The sequence below is a fragment of the Girardinichthys multiradiatus genome, chromosome 20 (assembly GCF_021462225.1).
Source record: "Girardinichthys multiradiatus isolate DD_20200921_A chromosome 20, DD_fGirMul_XY1, whole genome shotgun sequence".
Taxonomy (NCBI): Eukaryota; Metazoa; Chordata; class Actinopteri; order Cyprinodontiformes; family Goodeidae; genus Girardinichthys; species Girardinichthys multiradiatus.
Genome location: NC_061812.1, coordinates 6,978,592 through 6,999,392, shown reverse-complemented (window position 1 = coordinate 6,999,392; position 20,801 = coordinate 6,978,592). Strand labels below are relative to the sequence as shown.

The window sequence follows — 20,801 nt, the reverse complement described above, 5'->3', positions numbered from 1 at the left end:
TATGTTTTCAGACAAGAAAAAATGCAACGGAACCAAATCCCACTGCCACTAAATATAATGTGGAAATAATTGAATTTGTTAAAATGTTTCTGGGCCTAAAAAGCCAATTAAAAACTAGCCTCCGAGTCAAGTATCTACCATTTTGAGCACTTAAAATGTACCCAAACAGTAGCACAAATTCATGATTGTCTCTTTGCCAATTAGAAAAACGTATGAATCTTTTTTTTTTTTTTTTTTGAGAATTTTGCTGCCCAACAGATGTTTTTATACACAGATTTGATGTTTCCAGATAAACAGAGAGATGATTATTGATTTATCTGTCCGGGAGACACTTTATCCCAGTTTAAGAAAAAATGAGGTTACAAAACAACAAAAAAGTAGCGGTTATGAAATAATCATGGATGGTAAAAATGAAAAGCTTTGGTCGACACCGATCCAGTCCAGAGGTCCTTAGGTCATGTGCATAACTGCCATTTCTCGATCTGATGTCTGGTTCTCTTTGAAAACCATACAAGAATAAAAGTTTGCATAAGTCTTTATTTGAATGAAACAACGCTGGGACCTGATAATGAAGCCTTCTGTTAACATGGGGAATATTTGCATTTCGTCTTTCCCTCGACAGCTTTCTGAGCCAGAGCTTCTACCTTCTTACTCGACTTGCACACGTACCCCCACCCCACTTTACAGTTCCAACATACGGCCAACAGGAAGTCAGAAAACATGTGGCATGACCAGGCTTGGCAGGTGATAACAAACAGAGCAGGGCTGAATCGGAACTGATAAAACTTTATTTCACTTTAAATCGTCTTTTACAATTTGTCCTGTTTATAACATGTAAGGTAAAACTAGAGTTGGATGGGTTTTTTAAAGACATACACAAATCTAATATTACGTCAAGAACCAGAGTGGAGGAAAGGTACTCAGGATTTTTTTTTTTTGCCACTTTTTAAAAAAAACATTTTCGTGTATTTATTTGTATATTTAAGCTAACCCTAAAGTTTCACAACCACGTGCGAGCTAAGCAAGAAAACCGTCACAGAAGCAGACTTTTTTTTGTTGTTTTTGGGTTGATTTTTGTTTTATTTTAAGCAGAATACTGGTCAGTAAAAACAAAATGATTTCAGATACCAGATATACAGACAGGCTCGGTGCCACATTCACTACTGCATGGGATCAGTTTTGTCCTTAGAAAGCGAAGAATAACTGTTTTTGTTCAGCTAAGGAGAAAAAAAGAGCAGCAGGGAGGAGGAGATGTTTTTTTTTTCTTTTTCTACTTTTTAAATGTCAGTGCATGAAAATATTTGTCCCCAAGGGAAAAAAAAATACCTTCTACATCTACAGAGTGGAATGTCATGATGGTTTAGACAAGGTTATTGTGACACTGAGTAGAAAAAGGGGAAAATGTTTGCGGGAAAAAAAGTTGCAGCCTTTTAGTCGACATCTGCCAATAAAAGGGTTGAAGGACTAAAATGAAATCAGATTTCTAACACCTGTGTGATGTTGGTGGGATGTTTAGTCAAGAAAAGAGCCAATCTTTGACCATGTAAAACGTTTTATTCTTTTTTCGGTGCAGCTGGAAGCGGGCCTCAACTGATCTGCACATTTTTCTAAAACCATAATCCAAACTACAGGTTCTCATTTCCTCGATTGGCTGATCGGCTGTGATTTGGCTCCTTAAATGTACGTACCCGCCGAGGCCTCTATCTGCACCAAAAACATTTAAGCAGTAACTAGTTCCACCTAAGCTTCATCTGTTTTAAAAGAGCAGAGGAGAAATTACGATTTTCATGATGGACTTAGTCTGATTGACTGAAACAGAAATGCCCAGGGCCCAGAAAGCTGCGTCATTCCACAGTTTTGAACTCATGCTGCAGAAGATTTAAAACGGCTACAGCTAAAGGCATGCATTTTTGCAGCGTTCGGCCGTGAGCGGTAACACGAGACTTGACTAAACATGTCTGCAAAGGCAGGAATGGACAGAATGAGGGAAGGGAAGGAAGGCAGAAACAAAAAAACTGGTTCAAAACACCAAAGCATTAAACAGCAGCTGACTGTAACGGCTTCCAGGTTTTATCTGCAGGGAGGTGGTAATGAACATTTTTAAATCATAATGTCCAAAAAAAATTTACAGTTAATCTTTAAAAATGTTTTACAATTCTACAGTTTTCAAAAACAGAACTGAGTGGTTACAGGATCAAAAACACCCAGAAAAATAAACCAAGAGGCAAAAGACATGAGGGCGTGGTCAGGGACGCAATCAGGTCCTGTTTGCTGACAGTGAAGATGGAATGTTTCCACTTTTGCTAAAACCATTTTTTTCCCTTTATTTTCAAACTAAAAATGTGTGAAATGATGTCAAATCTTTTGAGGCTCCAGTTGGCAAAAAGGAAACCAGTGAGTGTTTGATTACCCAGCCGGTAAAAAAACCCTCTTCCTTAACCTTTGTCAGTGTCACAATACAGCCTTGTATGGAGCAACCTTCTGTATAAACCCCCAGCAGAACTCCCCCGCTGTTCGAACAACCACCCACCCCCTTCAGTCCCAGGTCAGGAGGATTTGGAGGAAAAACTAAGCATCACAGCGTTTGTTGAAAATAAACGGACAGTTTAATAACCTTTGTTTTGTTTAAAGTGGAATAAAACCAGCCATTTTTTTTTTGCCAGTACACTATGAAAAGGAATGGACAACTATATAAATGCTTTAACTCACTAGGACAAGGGGGGGTAAGGAGGGAGAAACGTACTGAGAAGTTAGGAGGGAGGGATGGAAGAGAAAGATTAAACAAGGAAGGTATAAACAGGAGAAGGTGGGCTCTGGAGGAGGTTAATTTAGTTTGTGGTTTAGGATAAAAACCCTCTCTACGTGCTATAAGACTAAACAGGACAGACAGCTGGCCTGTGTTGGAGTGCCATGATGGAGAGAGGGTGGGTGGAAGGGAAGGAGCAAAAATAGGGGTGAGGGTGATGGAGCTGTGTCCTTCCCCTCACCTCATTCGCTCATTAATATTTGTGAAGGTCGGGTGCTATTCATGCTGTTGGTTATACAGAAGGGAAGTCAGGCGGCTGGGCTTGGAGAAGTGGGACGAGGGAATGAACGGGCTGTTTATGTGTACGAAGAGAGGAAGAGAAGAAAGAGGAGGAGATAAAAGGGAAAGGAGGAAAAGTGTGGGGATGGGTTAACAGTGAATTGCGCTCTAGTTGTCTGCGTCGCCGGTTTCACCCTCGTCTCCCTGGTTTTCTGATGTCCACAGCTGCAAAAAGAGACAAAAAGGCTCCATTTAAATGGCAGAATGAGGCTTTTCACTGTTTAAGTGTTGGTCATTGCCATCAGATAATGGATATTAAATGCATCTATTTACAGTGGCTCAGTCATGCACAAAAGGTCATATTTAGGATGGAGGTGGTTGAGAGACAATTTCCTCCATGTTTTATTGAGGTCAATAAATTAGCTAAACACCAACTTGATAAACTGAAATAAGTCGGAGAACACCGAGATGCCGACAAAATGCGAAACTGTCCATTCAGCTACACATGATTCAGGAAACGGAGGCAGATTACAAGAGATTAAAACCTTCTATTCCACTTATTAAAGGTACAATTAAGCCCCAAATTATTCATACCACAGTCAGATGTGGATTTATTTTTATCAGCATGTTTCTTTTGACTGGAAGTAATATTAGCATTTTGGAGTGACTCAGCCAGAGTCCCGAAATGAATCTGGTAGAGAAGATTAGGGTGATGGTAAGGAGGCCTTCCAACCTCTCATCACCCAAGACAGATTGACCAAAAAAAAGTGTAAACATGCAGTTATTAAAAAGGGGTTGGGGATGCTACAATGCTTGTGAAGATTTGTCCATCAACTATGGAGAAAGAAATAAATGATCTGACATGCAATTGACAAAACAAAATGTAAATATATATATATATATTTTTTAAATTGATGATTCTTTCATGTTGTATTTTCTTTAGAGTGATGGCCATCATTTCCTATACGAAACAAACTACTTGGTTGAATGGAAATTTGATCTAAATTTACCAGGGGTATGAATAATTTTGAAATGAACTAACAGAATATGCAAAAAGAAGATGGGTTGTGCTGGACGATGGCAGAAGTACATGAAATCTACCCGTTCTTCTAAGGTGAATATAAAGCAACAGGACTGCTGTGACGTAACTCACATGGCTAAAGGGCAGGAAAGACAACTTCTTCAAAAACAAAAATGTTCTCAACTGCATCTGATGGGCCTCCCTTTGTTTACAGTGATAAGTGGCTCAGGTCAGACAATCCTTCCTGAAGCTAGCATCCAGCACAGCTGTCTGCAGCATAAACCTACTCGGCAGAGTTCTGTTAGGTTGTGAGATCTCCATCACCACATTTGAAGACAAACAGAACAACTCGGTACAGTTCAGCTTTCAGGTGGGCCTCCAAAAAAAAAAAAAAAAAAAAAAGCTCATATGAAATTATTCAGCACAGAGACTGATCCAATATTTAGGCACATTTTGGAGACAACATGCTGTTTTAAAATAAAATGCTGAATAAATAACCTGAGCTGAACTGACTGCAATTCATCTGGTGTCAGGTGCAGCTACACCTTAAAGCAGCTTTACCTGTAAAGTCTGCTCCATCTTTGACCATTATTAAACGGCTTTTTGCTTCAGAATCTCTTTCCTCTCTAGGAATTTGGGCTGCTCTTTGGTGTGCTTGAAGTAGAAGACTCGAAGGATGCTAACACAGATGTTCCAAGGATTTGATTTGAAATAAAAAGTGAATTTGGTCGTATACTTACAGTAAGGTTGTCCCTTAGTAGCTGCATGATCAGCGTGCTGTCTTTGTATGAGTCCTCGTTCAAGGTGTCAAGCTCAGCGATCGCCTCATCGAAAGCCTGCGGTAAAAAGATTCATCATCACCCTTTTGTTTCACGAATGGATATGTAGTTGCTTTTCCACAATTATCGTTTGATCGACTTGTGCAGTAGTAGTTTAGCTTTAATTCTTTTGCATGTATAAGCAGCGGTCGCGGGTTGCAGTGCCGAACTCCGGTCAAGCAGCAGCATAAGATTGTGACCTTCTCCTAAAGGCTTCAGAATGGCAGATTTACTGCTAAAAAGGAAGATTATTCTGAGGAGGACATGTGCCTTTTTTGTAACCTGAAACCAGCCTGTGCTGTGAAGTCAGCAAACAGAGGCGCTGTGAACTCGCCTGTTTAGCCAGAGAGCAGGCCTGCTCGGGCGAGTTGAGGATTTCATAGTAGAAGACGGAGAAGTTGAGGGCCAGGCCCAGCCGGATGGGGTGTGTCGGCTGCATGTCCTTCTTGCTGATGTCAAAAGCGTCCTGGTAGGCCTTCTGAGAGTTCTCCACCGTTTCTTCAAAAACACAAAAGCCCAGCAGTCACACAGTGATCCTGTACAGTGGCCTCCTTAATAGAGCTCAGACCAACAAACCTTAGGAGTGTCTTTACAGGAAGAAGCTGCTGGGAGCCACAGTGAACACAATTATAGCATGATTAACTGTATGGATAACAGATGTTATCAATTTGATACCAATTTATTATTTTGTGTCTTAAAGAAAATAGTATATTGAAAGACCCAAGAGAATAATGTTACTTTACTTTGGGAATGAACTTGTTGCTGCGAGTTAATATCAAATAAAAAAACGTAACATCAAGTCCAATAAAGATTCTTCATGTATGTCAGAGGCTACCTGCCGCCTGTTAACTCTATGAGAACTTTAGCGTTACTTCAGTCATCCTATTGCCATGGCAATTAGATGATTGAAAACCTTGGCAACAAACGATGCGGCTGTCACTTAGCAACAGACTGAATGAGGCAGTCGCGCCTCGACTGAAGCTTAAAGAAAAGGATAAAAATAGACGACAAAAGAAGCGTGAGGATCAAATGACATCTACTCAGGCCAATTATGTCATTCCCACATAATGCCTTGTATAAACTCTTCACATGCGTACCATCTAATTCACACAATCCGTGACTTGCAGATGTGGTCAATAGAAACAAATGATATCATGGTTGAGACCACCTCCTGCACATGTCTGAACACTGCATCTGTGCTGAAGGGGATTGAATAATAAAAGGTTTATATGTGATATTCCACATTTTTTTGCTTTATTCTTCCATTTTATGTTATTACCAGTAAAATCAAAGCTTTGGTAATAGGTGTTGCCGTCTGAGTAAAAGACTAGCGGTTATGCAGCCCTCAGTTTTAAATTGCAACACAAACAGTAAATGACTTTTGATTGGATTTTTAAAAACAGGCAGCAGGGTTTTGATGCAATTTAATGCCATAAAGAGGGACATGTTCCCTCCTGTGAACTAGTTTCTAAGTAAAACCAAACGGAGCCTCACCCTTCTTTGAGTCCCCAGAGGCCACCTCTGACAGGTATCTGAAGTAGTCTCCTTTCATTTTGAGGTAGAACACCTTGCTCTCTGCCTGAGACGCATTGAGGATGAGGAATTTGTCGAGCAGGTTCTGTAACAAACAGATAACCAACAGGCTTTACAATCAGGAACAAGTCACAGGCTAGTAAGTTTTGGATTTACACACCAGCAGGAAAAACACACAAAACTCCTTGTGAATTATCCGTGCTAAGGATCTAAAACGACTAACATTTGAAAAGCAAACAACTTGCATGCAAACTTAACCTGTTGTTGTCAGAGCTCCGTATTGTGCAACAAGCCCCGCGGGAAGCGGGACATCGGCTGAATAGTGGAACAGTTTTGGAACCCTGTTATCCTCCATTGCTGTGCTCCAAACAGGTAATATGTCGGGCGGTGGGGATGACACTGCGCTGGCTGTGTCTCATTTACGTGTCTACTGTTGGTGTCTTCATCTAATAGTTTAAAGGGTTTCATCCAGATCTGTGATCAGCTGCAACTTCACCCCGTAGCATCTCCTGACTGAGCCCAGCTTTGTTCCAGTGATTACATTTAGGTCTCTTTTAATCTGCTGACTCCACCAACGTGTCCTCAGAACGTGCAGAGATCTACAGAAGAAATCACTATCCAGCGGTAATCATCTGCTTTATATTTTTGCCATTAGGTTTCCTTAATGCTTCATCCGCATTTTACTTTTTGAGTCATTATCCCATTTTTGTAAGAATGGGACCCCGAGCTGAATGAGGATCTACAAGATATTATTTCTGCGCTGCAAAAGACAAACAACATTTTTTTAATCTCCATTAACTGTTGCATATTTATGTAAAAATGTGTTTGCATGTGGAACCGAAGTCAAAGTTTTAAATTCTTCCAAGCCAAACAGGCATGGTTGGATCTAAGCAGGATGCTGACCTTCAGCATCCAGGGTATTTTTGTCAAACTATAAAAGAGTTCAACATGTCCTGGAAGGGCCAGAAGTAAATATGATAATATAGAGTGAGCAAAGCTAAAATTGGATGTTCCCAACCTTTAAACCTGATTTTCTGTGCAATGAACCAATGAAAAATCTTGCATTTCATGGGCAGTGCATTTTCTGACAATTCTGTCTGCAGATGTCTAGAATTTTGAAACTATCTTTTGGATAGTATTATAGCATCAACATGTTTAGTTTTTTAAAGACATGTGCCGTTTTATATGCTCCATCTTCAGATGTTATATTTGGGACAAACAATTATTTTTCTGCTGCTTCTACTAGTACTACAGTCTGCTTCCACTCATCCTCTCCTCATTCCTGCAGCCCCACATCACCACTGCGGCTCCACGAAGCTTTGACCTTGAAGATATTATTAGCCGTCTGCTCATGCGCTGAAATATTTCAGTCTTTTTTGACCTTGAGCAAATGTTGCTCTCCGCTCGCTGGGGCCAGGATGTGAAAAAGTGGCTGCTGGTGAAGCTAGGTCACACCTGTGGTGTTTTTTAAACACTGCGGAGCACACATTCTCAAACAGTGTGTTAGGACTGATTCTCTGAGGGTCAAGTAGATGCAGATGAGTCAAAGTCCCTCAAGTTACAGCATGTGTGTGGGGAAAAAAAAAAAAAAAAATCAGCTACCATTTATGAGAATCTTAAGGGTGAATTAAACAAAAACGTTGGCTTTAGTGTCTCACTTGGAAGAGTTTTAGACTTTAAACTACATCTTATCTTCAGGTTGTAGTTTCTCCATCCTCTCCAGATTTAACAATGTTCGACACTAAATGTTGCCATCCAGTTGCTCAGTTAAGCTGGATTTCATCGTCATGTTATCAGAAGAAGCCTAGACCCTTTGATCTGTGTGCAACATTATGTTAAGATCATTAATGCTCTTTCAGCAACATTAGCATGTCTCCAGAAATACCATCATATGACGACTCCTAGGATAGAGGGGGTCCCTGTCCCAATACCCACACTAAAGTGTGTACTTTGTACAAGTGCATGTAGGGGTTGAAGTGCCCGGGTTACGAACGTGGAAAATTGGAGAATTGGGACAGTAGGGGTTAGGTGCATCAACTTGCACCTCTGCACCATAACTGCAACATCAAAAAGGGCGGGAACCAGCGCTGTTTTCACAGTCTTGCTGCTAAAAAACTATTTAAAACTGCAACAAGCAATTGTTTTGAGGAGAAGAAAGTGCAGGAAGCGAAGGAGGCTTATACACCAGACTCTCGCCACACCAGTGTTTGTTTGAAAGGTAACTTCAGTGTTATGGCCTACTGACTGCCCAGACTCACTCTTAAGCCGGTGGTACAATGTTGAGCCTGGAAAACTAGTACAAAAATATATATTACACTCTGGAGAATTGGGACACACTACGCACTCGAACCCATCAACGGGAACGCGCAATTCAGGGACACAAGGGTGGAAGTGTGAGTATTGGGACAGGGCTGGGAAATGATTTGCTCTTCCACCACCTCTGCCCTATTTAATAACTTGGGTAACCCCCCCATCCCTTTAACGGGACCCATTATCACCACCCACCTCATTTTTTTTTCTTTTCACACCCCCCTGTCCCTCCCTGTCCCCGTTCATACCAGCACATCGTGGCAGATTTCTTGGAGTTCACCCTCAATCTTGACACGGTAGTCACGAGCCATCTGCTGTTTCTTCTCATTGCCCTCTGTCTTCTGCTCGATGCTGGAGATGACGCGCCAGGATGAACGGCGGGCCCCCACCTAATGGTAGCAGCAAAGAAACAACTGCCATTAATACATCCAAAATTGATGATAAAAACCGAAATCCATGCAAAGCAGCTATTACTAAAAACTAAGTATTGTAGCCAATTTTGGGAGTTATTTTGAGCCAAGTTACAAAAAAAAAAAATGCAATTAAAATAAGACATTTTTAGCATCTTTCAAAAAAATGTGTTTGGCCCTTTAAAAGTACAAAATATTATGACAAAGTTATGAGCATAATTATACTTTTACAAGAAGAATATGCAGAAACATTTGATGTGATTGAACTGAACAAAGAAAAAAAAATCTGTTTCTCTTACATCTTTTATGCAAGATGTTATAATTAGAGGAGCGGTGCGTGGAATAACGGTAGAGAGGGCTCCCCATATACAGAAGCAGCTGCCCAGAGTCTGGCTTTTTTTTTTTAAATGACCAGTATTGCTTTTATTTACCATTTAGGAATTTGTCCTGGTTAAACGTGATTCATTTTAATATATTAGCATTATTTACGCAATTAGATGTGATTAAAACAGGATTGAGCTAAATTAATTTGGGCTTTCACACAAAGGCAGGCAACTAACTATACAGCTAATTACAGGAAAAATACCATAGGATATCAAGCTGCATTAAAAATATATATTTCGTATATATTTTTATCTGGCTTCACAGAGGCCCCTGGTCCCCTGCATGGCGCTTGTGCTGCTGTAGGTGAAGAAACTTACAGAGCAGAGGGAGGGGACTCTGCTCTGTAAGCAATCTGAAAAAAAAAAAAAAAAAAACTGCTACAGTTTTTACTAAAAAAGTAAAGAAATAAGGAAGGGATAAATAAAAAAAAAGATGTAAAGACAAAAATAATGATGTTGACCAATGATTATGGCCAATTTTATTGGTTAAGTTGACAAATTGCAACAGCCAAAATGGCAATAAATGAATCTGTTTTATTACTCTAAGCTGATCAAACTATCTGGCATTTCTGTGTGTTTAGGATGTAATTAAACAGTGACCTAATATGTTCCTGCTAATGCAAGTAAAAAAAATATTGTGCTTTAAAAACATTAACCCTAAACAGTCACAGCACAAGAAAAGTACAGTGCACTGCACAGAGAACGCTTATCTTGTCAATCACTTCTACTGTAAATGTCTCTAAAGACTTTTGCTGTGTGTTAGAAAAGTGGACACAGGCATAAAAAACAAACCAGGTCAGAAAAGACATGTGAATAATGAGAAAAAACAATTATGGAAAGTCAGTTTGCTACCAATAAGTATTGTCTCTGTTTCAGACTATTAAAGGTCAATGTTCAGCTACAAACAAGCCCATTTCCTAAAAGGTAGGGGTGTGTTAAAAAAAATCGATTTTCCAATTCTGAATCGATTCTCATATTAATTCCTAAAGATCGATTTTTTAAAAGTGCATTTTCCACTGTGAGCCGGCACTTCCGGCTCCACTCCAGTAGGTGGCGGTAATGCACCAAAAAGCTGTTTGCCAACCGCCACGCTAGAGGAAGAAGAAGAAATAATAAGGAGAAGAACAACAGCACCATCGCGGATTTGCATAAAGACTGAGTTTTAACGTGGCATCGGGCCATTCAGGTAATGTCAGCCAAGCCCTGGCGTTAAAAATGTCCGACACACTCAAAGCCCCTATCTGGCAATATTTCGGATTCAGAGACGCTGTGGACAAAGGTGAGCTTGACAAAAGCAAAGCGATTTGCAAGACATACCGACTAGAAGTGAAATATTGTGGAAATACGACCAACCTCAGGAATCACATGTTGCGACATCACCAGGAAGTCATGTCTAAGACATCCTCCGGGCTGCATCAGATGAAACTCCAGCAAACGCTACAACTACCAGCCAATTCTGCACGTTCCCAAAAGCTAACAGACGCGATTGCGGCCTTTTATTTGCAAAGAAATGCGGCCGTTTTCAGTTGTTGAAAATGATGGTTTCAGGCGGCTAATGAAAGTAGCAGAACCGCATTATGTTATGGTGTCTCGCAAACGTCTCTATGAAGAAATCATCCCAAACATGTATAAGTCCGTAAAAGAAAATGTGATATTTTGAAACCAGCCCTTTGCTTACTTTAACCCTGGCTGAGAAGGTCAGGTTTATATTTACAATTAAAATAAAAGTGCATTTGTATTCAACAGAAACATCTTTAAGGTGAATTTTTAATGTCATATTTTACCAGGTTAGTGTCCAAATAGCAGCTGTAGATATCTCTGGTGTGCTCTGTTTTCTACCTTGGATCTGTTTGGGTATTCTGCCCTATAGCATGTTTGTGAAAGCAACTGTTACAACATTCAGTAAGATAGTTTAATCCTTACTGCCACCATTAACTACCATTACTTTATTAATTCACTGTTGAATGTTAATATAATACTAGTATCAAAATGTTTCATAACTACATTGTCATGTAATTCAGGTGACAGCTGAAAAAAATGTAACACCAGCAATCCAATATCGAATTGGATTGAATCGAATCGCTAAGAATCGAAAAGAACCGATTCTAAATCTTGAGAATCGGAATCGAATCGATTCTTGAAATTTGAATCGATACCCAGCCCTACTAAAAGGACCACTGAGTATTAATGTTAGAGCCTGGGGTATAAAACTGGTGCACCTTTAGGCCATCAGAGGTCACCATCCAGCTAAATCATGTTACAGAACTCACTAATGAGAACATCACGTCTCCAACCCTGCAATACTGAAGCGCTATCCGAAAACTGAAAGCCTAATGCGTAAAGGTAAGTGATTGTGACATGAAAACGGGTGTGGTTTTGGTACAATTATGTTGCTATTGATATGAAGAAAGTGAGTGACTCATAACAAAAAGGCAAAGGTTTTTCACTTGAAAAAGTGAATAAGTTTTGTTTACTTGTACAACTGGTTCCTCTGCCCATAATATCAAGTTGACTTTGTTTATAGAAACAAAGACAAAATTTAAGTAAAGTATGCAATACTGTGTTGCATTCATCAAAACAGTAATATGTCGCTTAATAAAACATCAGTCACTGAAAACGTAAAAATGAAAACATGAAAATATAACTGCCGCTGGTCGTTATTTTTATATCCAACTTAATTTATAATTATCGTACTAAACCATGAGCCCTACTCTGGGAAGTAAACACAATTAGAAGCTAATTGAAGAGTCATAATTGCCATACCACGTTCTTATAAGCAACAGAAAGCAGGTTGCGCTCCTCGTTACTAAGCTCCTGGCCCTGCTCCGTCACAGCCTTCATGGCAGCCGCCATGTCGTCGTAGCGCTCGGCCTGCTCTGCCAGCTTGGCTTTCTGCACCAGGTCGTTCTTATCCATCTTTTGAGCTGCAAGGCAAAAGAGAAGGTGGAGGGTTTGGAAGAGAAAATGTTTCATAAAAATTTTTTGAAGCAAAACAATTCTTTGAAATTGAGAAAAATAGACAAGCATCACAAAAAGAAGTGTGGAAATCTCAGGGGCGCATAGTCTAAGTAGGGCATGTTGAGGGAGCAACTTGAACAAGGAGGTAGAACACTGGGCTTCAGAGAACCACTTTTAAAACTCAAACCATCTCAGGATAAGATCTGCCCTGGTATACAATAAGCGTAATTCTTCAGACACAAACAGGGGTTTAAAACTCTTGAGTTAAAAACTCGATCTCCAAGAAACAGCATCTCCCTATGATTGTCCCTGAAGGCTTTCTGCTCTTCACATCTATCAGCAGGTCTAATTAGGGCACAGCTTCACCTCCACCTCCTTACCTTCAAGCATCGCTGGATTTAATTTAATATTCATTATTGTCATGTATGTTTATTCCAAATGTCTATAAATGACAGCAGAAGACATCTGTGTTGTACTATTAGCTGAGATCAACTTTCTTCTAGATGGATCAAATCAAAACTCCTTCCGTGTTCAAGTATTCTTGAGGCTTACCTCATCACCATGTGGAAGCACGTGGTGAAAAGGTGTTCATTTTTTTTACCCAAAAAAAGACTTTACAGTGACTTTAGATCAGCATATGCTCAACTAGTTATATGAGGTATTGTGTCATTTATTTTCCACAGCTTTGTTTCTGCATCTGGGACTAGATATTACACACAAGATTTTCTCTGCAAAGGAAATTTATAGCTCCTTCAAAATGTTTTCTGGGCCTCTCAGTAGGGTTCAACTTCCACAAGACAGTGCTGTTAAGGCAAGAGCTTTTGTGCCCTAATGACAATGATTGTCTGGTCAACACAGGTGTTTGGATAATTTATGCTCATACAATTATTCATCACACCAACCAGATGATACCTAACAAATCAGGAATCAATCATACATTCTAAGAGTAATCAACAATCAAATAACTGTGCAGATCCATCTTTTAAGTCAAGCTTTTCTTTGCTACCGAGATGCTCACAATTATTGTTAAACAAAATAATACAGTAAAGATGTCCCAGTTAGCATTTAGCCATATGCAAAGTAAATGTTACTATTGAAAAACTGCAAGATTACGAGCTAATCAAATAAAGTGATTTGTGCTTTTACCATCTGCTAAAAAAGTGCAATAAAAAAATGAAAACACACAGGGGACAAGACCACATCAGTGGCAAAAATACAGCTCAAACATTTGTGGTGTGATGCGGAGCAGACAATACAATGTCTAAGAAGTTTCCTGGTCTAAAATGCTCCGACACAAACCTGTTGTAATACAAGAGACAAGACTGGAATACCTGTATGTCTTCACCACCAGCATAACTGGTCAGCCCAGGCTGCATTGCTCTGGATGCTTAATAGTGGTTGATATTTATTACAACAAAGTATCAATGAAACAAACTATAATGATTTGATACGGCTGTACAAGGTATAGGTATGTGTTATATCCAATCTCGAGTTAGATTACAGTTGGTTCACTACAGCATTTCCTTATGAAAAGTCTCACCACATCCTGTTTTATATATTGGCAGATGGTACTGCTTTAATCTCCTTGATGGCAATTAGATAATGTAAATAAAAAAGGGCTGTTGTAGTTTTGCATGAATTTAGTTGCAGTAGTTAAGAAGTTTTATAGATAGTTACCAACGGGAACCCCCCCACACATTAAAAGTACTGTAGAAAAAATGATACATTTATATCAAATTAGACCATGTGTTTAAAATGTGTTTTGCATTGGTAAAAATGACCTAAACTACTACTTGGTATTTCAACAATTTTTACTTCCTGTCAAAACTCTTGACGAATTTGTGTGTAATAAAACCGATGGTTAAACGTATGTCAGTAGCTCTGATCTCCCAAAGTGAATCGGCAAAACTAATCTGACCATCTTTGATACTCCAATCAACTAGTGATTGTTCGACCACTTCTACATGCTAAACGTAAGAGTAATTAATAGCCCCACATCAGAGAGAACACCAAAAAAAAAAAGTACAAAGTACAAATCAATCACATGCTCAAATAAAGTGACATTCCATTAGTTTCCCAAAAGACATATCAGCAAAACCATTAACCAAAGGTATTATCAATTCAAAACCTCATTCTGCTCATCAGCACACCGATTAAAGAGGAAAGGTAGCTCAGTGGATACAGAGTTGTGCTGGGGTCAACAAGGGAAATCTGTTTGTTACTACCTGCATGCAACATAAATGAAAATATTTTGGCATGGATGTCATTTTAGGTGTTTAAAAGGTACACCAGTTGCTAAAGATATTGTGCATATACTTTCTCTTTCTCAAAACTAACATCAACCAAAACACATACTTTCATCCATCGAGGAATAATTTAATAGAGTATATTTCATCAACTTATTACATGCAAAATTTACACCCATAAGCCTAAACAATATATATATAAAGTATTATCTCAAAGCAATGAACGTGTGTCCCATGCCTTAATATATATATAAATATACACACACACAGTATTGTTTTATTTACTTCAATTATTTTATTGACTTATAGATCCAATGCAAAAGGGAGTTGTAAAAATGAAATCCGTACAGTATATCATTATCCTAACCCAACCTTCTTTCTAATAATTTAGAATAGCCTCAATACAAGCATGTAAGGCAACTATAGGAAATGCCGCTTGTCCCGGTTTAGTTTTAAATAGATGACATCAATGACACACGGATCGAATAAAATTGATCTAAATGAGCTCCGATCATCTAGCACGCCAGTATCGCACTCTACACGTGTAAGGCTGTTATCCAACCACCTGGTTTTTAACAGGCTTACTCACGCTGAGAAAAAAAGAAAAACGAAAAAAAAAAAAAAAAAAAACCCCAAAAAGGCACCATCTTTAAAACAGCGGACAGAACATCACCCATCGATGTACAAAAAAGCTTAAAAAACAGTTGCCGAGTCGCGAACGTTGGGGTTCTATGGCTGGCTCGGTGTGCTAACAGCTACGCCCTCCTTGTCGCATTCCCCTGCGGAATTTTAAGATGGAGAGATAGATTAGCGCCTATTAGCTTAGCTGCTAGCAAGCAGAACCTGACAGCGCCGACACCCAAACGAAGGCCCTATTCACCCATCTGGGACAAATACAACATTTATTCCATGCATGGCAACGGTAGTTGGGTTTTACAAACAGTAACTACCCATTTTCAGTAAACATATACGTCGCATTTGGGGTGAAAACTCCCGGGAAATATGGAGGGTGTGTTAGCTCGTTTCACTGCGCCATGACGGAGCTCAGCTATTCAAACTCGCGCTAAGTTACTCATTTCTATATACAGCGACAGAAGACGGAAAGTGTGCTAATGTAGGCTTTTAATCAGAGTGCTTATTTTTGGTAATGTGCCGTGATGCGTATTTTGCACAGGCTGCTAAAACTGTTCGGGTTGCTCTCGCGACGACTCGGCCGCTGCTAAGCTGTCAAAATGGCCAGACTCAAGTGAAGCTTCTCCCTCCCCACACGTTTTGCGGCTCGCAACAAGTCGAGGCTTTGCTATCCAAGTTAAATTATTAGTCGCATACCACCTGCCCCGTTAGTAAATGCAACCGTGTCGCAGGCATTTTGATTGTCATTTCTCATTATCTGGTCACATTCTCTGGCCTAAATTCTCGCACCCAGCCCCAAACCACAATAGGCACCTTCCGCCGCAGATGCAGCCCGCGGGACCACCGATACGACTGCCGTTTCCCTGTAAAAACTCTGTTTAACTTGCATATTAGATATCGATGGATTAATACATAAGTGAACTCACATTTAGAGCGTATTAGGGATCCTGATTTTATTCTCGTAACGATGGGAGTATCTCAAGCCGTCCTCCACTCGCTGCTCGGGATATTCAGGGCAGTACCACTTCCGCCTGCTCTGACACTTCCGCTTCCTTCAAACCCCACCCCTCCCCCCGCCAGTATCCATGGCAACGGCGCCAGGGGGTTTCCTAACCATTATGCGAGGGGCTTTGACGTCAGGAGGTCCATGGCAACTGTTACAGGATGACGTCCGCCAGTCTCCGTGGCAACTGTTTCCATGAGACCGTTACTGTCGCATTTCAGCATCATGTCAACTTATGCGGCCTTGTATGGCATAATTTTATATATATATATATATATATTTTTTTTTTTATGTATATATATATATATATATATATATATATATATATATATATATATATATAAATAAATAAAAAAAATATATATATTATTTTATGTATATATATATATATATATATATATATATATATATATATATATATACATAAAAAAATATATATATATATATATTTTATTATGTATGTATATATATATTTTTTTATGTGTGTCCTTTAGATAATGCAAATATTTATTTATAAAAAGGATAAAGCTGCCGTTCCACACAAAATATTCATAATCACATAAGATTTAGATTTAAAATAATTTTTATTCAACCAAGAAGTTCAGGGCATATATATATATATATATATATATATATATATATATATATATATATATATATATATATATAAAATATATATATATATATATATATATATAAATATATATATATATATATATATATATATATTATTATGTATGTATATATATATAAATATATATATATATATATTTTTTTTTTTTTATGTGTGTGTATATATATATATATATATATATATATATATATATATGCCCCGAACTTCTTGGTTGAATAAAAATTATTTTAAATCTAAATCTTCTGTGATTATGAATATTTTGTGTGGAACGGCAGCTTTATCCTTTTTATAAATAAATATTTGCATTATCTAAAGGACTGTCTGACATGGCTCAAATGGCTTTAAAACGTTTTTAGTAAACACACATCTTGCTTCTGCTAATCTTTGCTTAGTGGAGAAGGGATATAGACCATCAACATGTTTTTTTGTGTGCCGGCAGAATTTTATAGGAGTTGACCTAATCCTTTTCCTTTTAATCAAATCTTTTTAAAAATAGTCTTCCTAATATTGCAAAGTGTTTTCCCTGTTGGGCATTATAGACATTTGTCTATTGCTTTTAACACCAGGAGTTTGCATGTTCTCCCCGTGCATGCGTGGGTTCTTACAGGGTACACCGGCTTCCTCCCACAGTCCAAAGACATGCCTGAACTTAGAACTTATGCAGTTAATTGGTCTCTCTAAATTGCCCTTAGGTGTGTGAATGAGTGTGTGTGTGGTTGTTTATGTGTTGCCCTGCGATAGATTGGCGATATTGTTAAAACTATCAAAACTCATGAGGTTTACCAAGCAGTCAAACATTTGTCTGCAAATAAGACTACCATAATGGATCTTATTTCTGCTGAGTATCTAAAATTACCCCAGTTCTAAAGTCCATTAATTGGCTCCCCATATCTCAAAGAATAGACTCTAAAATACTCATGTTACTCTATAAATCACTGACTGGCTTAGCACCAAAATACATTACAAACTTGACCATGTATCAACCACCCAGACCTCTCAGGTCTTCTGACTCAAATCTACTCTGCATACCCAGAACCAAACATGGAGAAACAGCTTTTAGTTATTATGCTCCACTAATGGAATAAACTCCCAGAAAACTGTAAACTTAGAATGGCCTTTGACTGTGCTATCTAAACATTATTAGTTAAATTTTCAGTTCCTTTTATCTTCTTATCAATCATTTTCTCATTAATTTTTATTTTTTTTGTCTTTTTTATTACCATCATAGAATTTTAATTAGTCATTTTAATTATTTAATTATTTGTGCCTGTTAATTATTTAATTACCTTAATGCAATAATGTATGTACTTTTCCTATTATGTCTCTTTCTATTTTTCTCATGTACAGCACGTGTACAGTAGAATTGCTTCTGAAATGTGCTATATAAATAAACTTGCTTTGCCTTGCCTAAAATTAGCAAGTTCCATGTAAGCTCCTCTTCTTGCCTTGTGCTTTACTGGTTTCATTGTGCATTGTTTTATCCAAGACTCCTTGATGAAAGTCCTTCTATCTCCTGTGGTAAAGGATAAGGCAGGTAAAGCTGCTGTTTAGAATTACTGACCCATTGCTCTTGCAAATATACCATGTGAAGTTTTTGAACTAATTCTTTTACCAACATTTGAAAAAATAATACGGTCAACAGAGAATCAATTTGGGTTCAAGCCTAAACATGGCACTGAAATGTGCATTAATGGCTTAAAATAATTACTAATTATAATAGCAAAGATTCAATAGTTTTTATATGTTTCCTTTGATCGTGTAAACCACCGAAAACTATTTTTAAGACTGTGCCAGGCTAGTGTACCTAAAAATATAGTAAGATGTCTATTTTATTGGTATACCAACTAGACTATGCAGGTCAAGTGGGCCAATTGTGTGTTTGCACCCTTAAAGGTATGTAATAGAGTTAGACAAGGTAGCATTTTATTCCCTGCATTGTTTCATTTTTATATGAATGACCTCTCTAAGGATTTAAACCTTTGTAGAACTGGCTGTATGGTTGGAGATACAGCAGTAAACCACTTAATGTATGCTGATGACTTAATGGGTTCTAGTCTAATTTCTGCTGATCTTCAGCTGCTCTTTAAAGTGTGTTCAGTGTATGGTGAACAACATAATGTCATATTCAATCCATTAAAAAGTGTTGTTGGGACCCACAGCCATGGATTTCAACATTAAACTCTGGTACGGACTTATCTGGAACTTTCAAAATAAAGTGCATTTACCTTCTTCCGGCACAGCCAGGAAACAGGATAACTGCGGACTTCCTGTGACGCCACTACCCAAATAAAAGCACAGCTGTTGCTACATCTGCCCTCTTTCCACACGGCTTTCGAGAGGGACCGGTCAGGAGAGGCCCAGTGCGCTAATGTCTTTTGCTGGCAAACAGACATTAACTCTTCAAACTGGATCCAAGAGTGTCATACAATCATCGATCATATGCAAAGATAAGTACGAATGAAATACTGTCTGTGTATCCGGTATTTTCATTCATGAACGGGGGTAATTAAGGTACAAGCATTGCTTGACTTTCTCTCCGAGCCCTATAGGAGCGGACAGGACGGGCCACCCAGCTACAGTTCTGGAGCTAACCCTTTTGTTCAGAGCGAACGCACCTTCAACCGCCCGCGAAGCTACCGAGCTAACCGCTTGTTCACTGTGGATACCTTCTTCAAACTTCGCCCTTGGACAACGTTTCCTCACCACGGTTCATGAGGTTAAATGTTTTGGGCAGAGACAGATTTAGGATGAAATGATCTGAACGGTTGTCAATTTATGAAGTTTTGTTTGTGTGAAACTCGGCTATTTTACTGCTAGCAGGCTATGTGCAGCACACGTGCCCGGGTTGTGTTCTCTGTGTGTTTTTAAAGTTAAGACAAACTTTATTTAAACGGTGATTTTAAACAGAACATTGATCATAACGCGCCGTCCATGCTTATGCATTTTAACCCTTATATTAACCGAGGTATTTTAAAGGTATGTGTTTGTTTCTGGTGCTAAGCTATCCACTTCTTTGTTAGCTCAACTGCTAACTGGTAAGAACACGTGCCTGCTTGCTTGCTACTAAAGAGTATTTAACAGAAAGGTTGTTAGTTTTCAAGCTAGTGAATAATAGTCCCTGAACATCATTTACTAGATTTGATAACTAAGTAAACACCATTAAGCCCCATTTCTCCAGAAAGATTTGGCTCTTTTCCAAAATACTCCATTAATAATACAGTGACTTGCGAAAGTATTCGGCCCCCTTGAACTGGTCAACCTCTTGTCACATTTCAGGCTTCAAACAAAAATATATAAAATTAAAATTTTTTGTGAAGAATCAACAATAAGTGGGACACAATCGAGAAGTGGATTGAAATTTATTGGATGTGTCAAACGTTTTTAACAAATAAAAAACTGAAAAGTGGGGCGTGCAATATTATTCGGCCTTTTTACTTTCAGTGCAGCAAACTCACTCCAGAAGTTCAGTGAGGATCTCTGAATGATCCAATGTTGTCCCAAATGACTGATGATGATAAATAGAATCCACCTGTGTGTAATCAAGTCTCCGTATAAATGCACCTGCTCTGTGATAGTCTCAGGGTTCTGTTCAAAGCGCGGAGAGCATCATGAAGACCAAGGAACACACCTGGCAGGTCTGAGATACTGTTGTGGAGAAGTTTAAAGCTGGATTTGGATACAAAAAGATTTACCAAGCTTTAAACATCCCAAGGAGCACTGTGCAAGCAATCATATTGAAATGGAAGGAGTATCAGACCACTGCAAATCTACCAAGACCTGGACGTCCCTCTAAACTTTCATCTCAAACAAGGAGAAGACTGATCAGA

General features: G+C 38.7%; 1 protein-coding gene across 1 annotated transcript; it reads right to left on the bottom strand.

The window, feature by feature from the left end:
• Positions 1–766: 766 nt before the first annotated feature.
• Positions 767–16,401, bottom strand: ywhaba (tyrosine 3-monooxygenase/tryptophan 5-monooxygenase activation protein, beta polypeptide a). The gene is made up of 7 exons (XM_047347319.1): positions 16,264–16,401; positions 12,264–12,424; positions 8,956–9,096; positions 6,359–6,482; positions 5,199–5,362; positions 4,787–4,882; positions 767–3,250 (listed from the first exon to the last, which is right to left on the bottom strand). Exons 2-7 carry the CDS (start codon positions 12,414–12,416, stop codon positions 3,194–3,196), a joined length of 735 nt encoding a protein of 244 aa, XP_047203275.1. The 5' UTR covers positions 12,417–12,424; positions 16,264–16,401; the 3' UTR covers positions 767–3,193.
• Positions 16,402–20,801: the final 4,400 nt, after the last annotated feature.

Coding starts and splice junctions, on each gene's coding strand:
- ywhaba (XM_047347319.1), bottom strand. CDS start 12,416: ATGGATAAGAACGACCTGGTGCAGAAAGCCAAGCTGGCAGAGCAGGCC. Junction 5,363..6,358: donor CTCTGGGGACTCAAAGAAGG/GTGAGGCTCCGT, acceptor GTGTTTTTGAAG/AAACGGTGGAGAACTCTCAG. Junction 4,883..5,198: donor CCTGCTCTCTGGCTAAACAG/GCGAGTTCACAG, acceptor TTTTTACCGCAG/GCTTTCGATGAGGCGATCGC.